At 39.5% G+C, this 8697-nt stretch overlaps 1 protein-coding gene across 1 annotated transcript in view; it reads right to left on the bottom strand.

Moving 5' to 3' along the window:
• SCTR (secretin receptor) overlaps positions 1–8697 on the bottom strand; it is a 91441-nt gene that overhangs the window by 24341 nt on the left and 58403 nt on the right. Inside the window, exon 4 of the mRNA XM_069067761.1 lies at positions 632–735. Coding sequence (XP_068923862.1) covers positions 632–735 — 104 coding nt within the window. The remainder of the gene's footprint in view (positions 1–631; positions 736–8697) is intronic.

The raw sequence follows: 8697 nt of genomic DNA, 5'->3' as shown, positions 1-8697 counted from the left end.
GAAGGAAGGAAGGAAGGAAGGAAGGAAGGAAGGAAGGAAGGAAGGAAGGAAGGAATGAAGGAAAGGAAGGAAGGAAGGGAAGAAGGAAGGAAGGAAGGAATGATGGAAGGAAGGAAGGAACTCCCAGAAACATCCCACATTATACTCATATAGTCTTCTATGATTGTGATAAGCCTCTGAAAAGATCCTTGCATGGACATATTTCTTTCCTCATTTATGAACTGTTTCTTGTTTTTAACAGTTACTTTTACTATTATGTCATCTAGTCCTGAGAATAACCCTAGGGTGAGAGATAGGTAAGGTTAATATTGTTACTCTCATTTTTACATGTGGGGAAATTGAAGCCAGAGAAGTCAAGTGACTCGATCAATCAACAAGTATTTATTATATACCGATATATCTCATAGTTTCAGGGACTATGAGATATAAAGACAAAAATAAAACAATCCCTACCCTTAAGGAACTTATCCACACTAGTTAGTGGAGGAGGTGGAACTAGGATCCAAGGATTCTGATTTCTATCCCATTATTAGTTCCCTCCTCCTGCTCTGTCTCTCCCCAACCCTGATAATCTGATTACTGGACTTACACTGAACAGCAGATCCTTAGTCCACGGTGCTGTCTCACTTACCCGCTCATCATTGGTGGTGTCATTCACATCATACCCACAGGCAGTATCAGTTCTGAGGAAGGTTTCAGACCAGCCATCCTGAGTACAGTTTCGAAATACAGAACCTGCAGGTATAAAATATCCCATGGGGGTAGGAAGTTAGGAGTCACAGCTCCTAGGTTTCCCCTTGACAATTATCTTAAAGTGAGCACTAGTGCACTTTGCTTCGATCATTATTTCCTTTGTTTCTTATTTTTTAACAATACAACCAACTCCTAATTATCTGTGGTGACGATATACAGAAGGAGCCTGGCCAAAGACCCTTCCCTAAACCACAAAGTCACCAAAGTCAGTGTTCACCTCTGCTCTTCCCTGAACCTCCTCCACAATTACCCCACACCTGACTCTCGTGTTCTCTTCTCAAAGGTCCTTGGTCTCCACAGTCACTGTTGCAAAGCCATTTAATATATCTCAGTCTCCTCATTTGTAAAATGAGGATTAGATTAAATGATCTCTAAGCCCTTTCCAATCCTAATTTATGATGTTAAGCCTCCTGTCTAAAATCATACAAGTATTAGTGGCAGAGACAAGATAAACCCCAGGTCTTGTGACTCCTAGTCAAAGAAGTTCATGAAGTATGTTGCACTATATAGTGGAAAGAGAATTGGACTAGGAGTCAAGAAACTCGGGTCTAGTCTTGGCTCTGCTATTAACTAACTTTAAGGGCCTTTCTATTCCTAAAATTTGAGGATCTGGGGATTCCAATAAATTAATCCCTTAAATTTATTAGAGTTAACTCCCTCACAAGGGTATTTATTTTTACATTTCAATTTATTTTTCTATTTCTATCTACCTAGAAACAAAACCCAAAGGAAACTCCAAAATACCCTTTAGTCTACCATTCTGGTACCTAAGAATCCTTTAAGGAAGTTCTTCCTAATATTTAAGCTCACATCCTGCTCTCCTTTCTTCATTTTTTTGAAGAGCTTCTATCCATTATTCTATTGGCCTACTTATCATTATTTTTCTGGGTTTTCCAGCAAGTGGTTTAGAGAGATAGAAATTCCTATAAGGAAATTCCTTCTCATTTCCCTATAAATCTGCAGTAGAAAATTTCTTTTTCTCCTGGACTCCTGAGCTATTAGCAATTCCACTGTAGAGTTGGATGGGGAGAATAGGGACAAGAAAAGTTTATCTTCTGAAAGAAGCTACTTTCAAAAAATTGAAAATAAATTTCATGGAGGGTTTCAGAAAAATCTGAGGTTTATATGAACTGATGTGAAGTGAAATGAATAGAACCAAGAAAACAACTATACAATAACAACAATATCGTAAAGACAAACACTTTTAAAGACTTAGGAACTCCGATCAACACAATGACCAGTCACAACCAAACAGGACTCATGGTGAAACATACTATTCACCTCCAGATAAAGCTGATGGCCTCAGAATTCAGAGAGGCATACACACACACACACACACACACACACACACACACACACATACACACACACCCAACATGGCTACTTTGGGAACTTGTTTTGCATGGGTATACATGTTTGTAATGAGTTTTGTTTTAATTGCTTTCTCAGTGGGGTAGAGGAGAGGTGAAAATGTGGGAGAGATTGTAGTATCTGCAAAGAAAAGAAAACTGAACTTTTTAAAGGAAAAAAAAAGACAAGAGATTGCAGACTTCTGGTTTAAAAGGCTGCCTGAATGGAGGCATACAGCCCCGCTCCCAAGCATCTATTCCAGGAAAAATCTGAAATTTGTACCAGATTGAAAAATAATTTAGAAATTTAACAAGAAGTTATAATGAATGAATTCTTTTCTTTTTTTAAATGCTTTATTAACTTCTGATTTACATCATTCTTTTCCTCCAGATTTTGAGTTACAAATTTTCTCCCTGTTTTTCCCCTACCCACTGCCCCAAAATAGCAGTCCCACAGGATATCCACTCCTCCAATCTGCTCTCTCCCATATTTTCTCCCATACCCCTTTCTACTTTTCCAGTGGATCTCTATGCCTCAGTACCTGTATATCTGATTTCCAAATTACATTTAAGATGGTATTAATAATAGTATATATATATATATATATATATATATATGTATGTATGTAGCAGCAAGCACCCCAAGCGTCCTCAGGGTTTGCTGCCAATACTGGTTCTTAGATCTGCTTTGTTAAAGGAAAGCAACTCAAAATGGGTTAACAAGCTTACTTTAATCAGTCAAACATATATCGTTTACCTCGTTCAGGGGAAAAAGGTCAGCACCCTTAACTTCAAAGTATACAGGCAGAATTATCAAGACAGAAACAGATCAAGTAGACAGCTTTCCAAACTGTCCAACCATTACATCCATACCCAATCAACATCTGGGTTTCCACATCTGGGTTTTTCAAAGCCGGGGGGGCTCTGGACAACGGCTTCCCAGAATACAGATCAAATCACAGAACACTTCTCAAAGTGAGCCCCCAAACAAAGCTACACATCAGGGCTTATATAGCCTTCTCCTGGCTCAGAGAATGTAACAACCTTCTGGACCCACTGGCCAATCAAGAAGTATCTACTGAAAAACAAGCCTCCTACCCCAGGCTCCAGGTGTACTTTAGCCTAGGGACAGGGAAGATCTTTAAATTTGCATTTCCATTACAAACACACACACACACACACACACATATATATATACACATATTTGAATATTTGATTTTAAAACTTTCAATTCCAGATTCATTCCCTTCCTTCCTTGTCACCCACCCTTACTGGAAGATTCACAGTTCAGTGTAGGTTGTACATGTGTGGCTAATGCAAAACAATAACATAGTAGATATATTGTAAAAGACTGACTATATTTCCCTCCCTCCTATCCCACCTCCCACTTGTTCTATTCTCTACTTTGATTCCTTTTATTTTCAAAAGTTAGTGCTTCCAACTTCTCTCCCCCCCAGCCAACCTTCCTTCTATCATCCCCCCTCTCATCCCCTTCCCCCCCTATTCTCCTGGAGGCTGATATACCCTATTTAGTGTGTATTTCACTCCCTCCTCAAGACAGATTGAATGGGAATAAGGTAGACCCATTCCCTTTTGCCTTCCTATTCTTCCCCTCCATTGTAACCATATTCCCTTGCCTCTTCTGTATGAGATAGTTTACCCCAATCTGTCTGTCTCTCCCCATCTCCTCTCATTATATTCCTCTCACCTCTTAATTTCACCTTTTAAGTATCATTCCTTCCTGTTAAATTGGTCCTGTGCCCTCTATCTATGTATACCTGTAAACATATATACACACATTCACATATGTATTCATATGCCCATATACCCTCATATATAGACAAATATGTATATTTCTAATCCCTTCAACTAATGAGAAAAGTTTCATAAGTTACAATTATTGTTTTTCCATGTAGGAAATTCAACTTTGATAAGTTCCTTATGATTCCTTTTCCCTGTTTACCTTCTCATGCTTCTCTTGCTTCTTGTATCTGAATGTCAGATTTTCTATTCAAACTCTGTTTTTTTCAGCAAGAATGCTTGAAAGTCCTCTATTCCACTGAATGACCATATTTTCCCCTGAAACATGATACTCAGTTTTGCTGGGTAGGTGACTCTTGGTTTTAATCCCACCAGCTCCTTTGCCCTCCAGAATATCATATTCCAAGCCCTTTGATCCCTCAGTGTAGAAGCTGTCAGATCCTGATTGTGTTTCCACAATATTCAAATTGTTTCTTCCTGGCTGCTTGTAATATTCTCTCCTTAATCTGGGAATTCCGGAACCTTGCTATAATATTCCTAGGAGTTTTCTTTTTGGGATCTTTTTCAGGAGGTGATCGGTGGATTCTTTCAACCTCTATTTTGCCCTCTGGTACTAAAACATCAGGGCAGTTTTCTTTGAGAACTTCCTGGAGGATGATTACTAGGTTCTTACTTTGGTCATGGCTTTCAGGCAGTCCAATAATTTTTAAATTATCTCTCCTGGATCTATTTTCCAGGTCAGTGGTTTTTCCCATGAGATATTTCACATTGCCTTCTATTCTTTCATTTGTTTGGATCTGTTTCACAGCATCTTGATTTCTCATAAAGTCATTAGCTTCCATTTGCTCCAATCTAATTCTGAAGCAATGATTCTCCTCATTGAGTTTTTGAGATTGTTTTTCCATCTGGCAAATTTGGCTTTTTAAGGCATTCTTCTCCTCTTTGCCTTTTTGGGCCTCCTTTGCCATTTGAGTCAGTCTGTTTTTTAAGGTATTATTTTCCTCAGCCAGGTTTTGACTCTCATTTCATAATTTTCTTGTATTCTCATTTCTGTTCCCAATTTTTCCTCCACTTCTCTTATCTGGTTTTCAAAATCTTTCTTAATGTCCTCTATGGCCTGTAACCAGCTTGTATTTTCCTTTGAAGCTTTTGGTGCAGGAATTCTGACTTCAGTTTTTCCTTCCTGTTCCATGCTTTGCTCCTTTTTGTCCCCAAAATAGGAGTGTATTGTTGGAATCTTTTGCCTGCTCATTTTGCCACTCAGTTACTTGACTTTTGGGCTTTTTGCCACAGTAGGACTCTGCCACCAGACGGGAGCTTTCGTGCCAAACACTGGGGTTTTCTCAGCTGCCGAAGGTATTAGATGGGTGCTCTCTCTGAGGTCTCCACATGCTCTGGCACGCTGAACACACACCCCAGAACCTCCACCCTAGACTGCAGTCCAGATCCAAGCAGGTTAAAGCAAGAGCGATTACCCCTCAGACTGGTGTTTGGTCCCCCTACACTCTGCAGGCCAAGAGCTGAAGCTGCCACTTGGCGCTGGCTGGCTGTGCTAGCATCTACGCACTCCCACTTACCGGTCCTAAAGTCCAGACTGCACTGACCTCTCACTTTGTCCTTCGCATCTGTGTTGATAAATCTGGAAATGGCCACAGCTGCTGCTGATCTAGACTCCCTCTGGCCAGCGGCTGGTCAGGCCCGCCCTGGGCCTAAAGCCTTGCCATCTGGCTGGGCTCAGCTCCCAGAGAGCTGTGCTGGCTGATTCCTGCTGGCCTGCCAGGCTGTCCTCAGCGGGAGGTTAGCTTCTCTGTGTCATTTTGTGGGGGTTCTGCAGCTCCAAAGTTTGTTTAGAGTCCCCTCTTTACATGGATTGGGGAGGGTGGAAGCCAGAGCTGTGGGAAGGTTGTGCTTCTACTCCGCCATTTTGACTCCACCCCTCTGAGTGAATTCTTATACCCCCAGAATGGCATAAAAAGCCAATCAGTAGCCCAAAAGCAATAGAAAAAGGGTCTCCCAGGAAAGCCACTGCCAGCACAGGCAAGCAAGCTGTCAGCCTCCCAGAGCACCCAGAGTTTAACCAGAGATTTGGAGCCTGCTAGGCTCTGTGTCCAAAGGCTGCAAAAACATAGGGATTCCTTGAGAAAACCTCAGGGGATTCAGAAAGCCCCAGAGTGATCTGAAACTAAACCTCAGAGACCAGTATCAATCTGGGAAAGCCCCAGGAGGCTACTCTGCTCTGAGATACCTAGGGGAGGAGGGGGATGGAGGGAGTAGAAGGGAGTAGAATGAGGAAGAGCTGAAGATCCTGTGCTCAACCTCAAAGATACAGGGGGTCCTAATTCTGAGAGGCAGGAATCAAAAACTGTTCTAGATAGATACACTTGTGTAGAAAGGAGGAAGAAGACGGTGAAACTTGCTATTTCTCATAATTGGGATACATGAGAATGGGATGCAAACGTGAAAGTAAGGGTGAGGAGGGTGATCCTCCAAAGAACTTAACTGGACCAAAGAAGGCTATACACATGAGCACACACGTACATGCACGCATGCTTTAAGAATCTAGAATGGTTTTTCCCTTTCATTCTGATGCTTCTTTTGCAACATGACTAATGTGGAAATCAGTTTAATATGATTGTACATGTATGATTGTTTGCTATCTTGGGGAGGGGAGAGGAGAGGAAGGACGGAGAAAACTTTGAAACTCAAAATCTTATAAAATGAATGTTGAAAACTATCTTTACATGTAATTGGAAAAAATAAAAGACTATTAAGTGGGGAAAAAAAGAATTTGGAGTAGAAATACATCAAATTCAACAGAGAAACAATAGGGAATGGAGGGAATAGGGTAGGGAGAGTAAAAGGATAATATTAAGGAGGGAATAGTCATAAGAAAAACATACTTACAGAACCTGAAAGAGAACAAAAGAACTGAAGGGTTTTGTACAAATAAAATAAATGTAACCAAGATCAGAAGGAAAACAGAAAATTAAAGGGGAGGGGGGGAATTTATGACTGTTTATACAAAGGCCTTGTATTTTAATACATGAAGAATTTTGTCAAATCCATAAGAATACACATTATTTCATAATTGATAAATGGTCAAAGGATATGAACAGGCCCCGAAAATGCTCTAAATCATTATTGATTAAAGAAATGCAGATTAAAACAACCTTGAGATATCATATCCTATCGGGCTGGCTAAAATGATAGAAGGAGAAAATGACAAATGGTGGTGAGGATGTGGAAAAAATATTGGACTCAACAATTCATTGTTGGTGGAACTGTGAATGGATCCAATTATTTTGGAGAGCAATGCAGAATTATTCCCAAAGTGTTCTTAAACTGCCTATACCCTTTAACCCAGCAATATCACTTGGTCTATTTCCAAAGATGATAAAGAAAAAACGAAAAGAACCTTATATGTTCTAAAATGTTTATAGGCACTCTCTTTGTGGTGACAAAGAACTGGAAATTGCAGGGATGTCCATCAATTGGGAAATGACTAAACAAGTTGTGGTGTATGATTGTGATATAATACTACTATGCTATAAGAAAGGATGAATTCAATTATTTTAGAAAAACATGGAAAGATTGGTACAAAATAAAGAAGAGTGAAATGAGCTGAGCCAAGAGATCACTGTATAACAGCATATCCAAATTAACTTGAAAGGACAGATGAAGAATCTATCTGCATTCAGAGAAAGAACTGATAAATAGAAGTATGTATGGAATAATTGCACATATATACATATGTGTGTATATAATATGTGAATATACACACTTATTTGTGTCTAATGGTAGCCATCTCTAGGGTAAGGGAGGGAGAGAAGAAAAAAGAGGAAAAAATAAATTTACAGGACAATTTTGTTGTATATTTAAAAGGAATAGAAAGCTGTACATAGTAGATTTGCAGTTTCATATGCAATCATCTTTTGTATTATACTCTGTTATGGAAATGCTTGTTTTATTCCATAAATAAATAGAAATTGAAGAAAAATTATCTATAAGGTGATCATTAATTGGGGAATGGTTGAACAAATTATATGAATGTACATGAATGAAATGGAATATTACAAAGTCAATTATTATATTATTGGTGCCACAAAAAATGATAAGCAGGGGTGGGGAACTTGCAGCTTTAAGGCTACATGTAGCCTTTTAGGCCCTCAGGAGCAACCCTTTGATTGAGTCTTAAGTTTCACAGACCAAATCCTTTTATTAAGGGGATTTGTTTTGTGAATTTGGGATTTAGTCAAAGGGCCACACTTAAGGACCTAGAGGGTCACATATGGACTTGAGGCCATAGGTTCCCAACCCCTAAATAAAAGAGATGATTTCAGAGAATCTTAGATGTATGGACTGGTACAGAGGGAAGGGAGCAGAACTGAGAGAACAATTATACAAGGAAAAGAGCTTTGTAAGGAAAAAACTTTGATAGAATTAAGAACTCTGATACATGCAGTGACCAACTCCATTGACCTCTCCAAATGACTTAGGATGAAGCATGTTAGACATGTACACATCTGACAGAGAGCAGATGGATTTCAGGTGCAGAGAGAGACACGTATTTGTATACATGGCCAGCATGTGGATTCATTTTGCTTGACTAGACTTATTTGTGAGGAGGATTTCCCTCTGTTTTCACTGAAGAGGGGAGAAAGGGGGACTAGCAATAGTGATGCCAACAAATAGGGCTTTTACAACATTTTTTAAATAAGAAAGAACAGGGAAAATATTCAAAAGAAAGGACAAGCAAGCAGGACAGTTTTGAAAGAAATATATGAAATATTTGTGAGTATGTATTTGTGTGTGTGTGTGTGTGTGTGTGTGTGTG

Source organism: Petaurus breviceps, unplaced genomic scaffold (genome assembly GCF_028583685.1).
Source record: "Petaurus breviceps papuanus isolate PSGF00001 unplaced genomic scaffold, PetGlider_PUasm1.0 90752, whole genome shotgun sequence".
Classification (NCBI taxonomy): domain Eukaryota; kingdom Metazoa; phylum Chordata; class Mammalia; order Diprotodontia; family Petauridae; genus Petaurus; species Petaurus breviceps.
The sequence above is the reverse complement of the archived record's forward strand: the minus strand, read 5'-3'. Positions and strand labels throughout refer to the sequence as shown.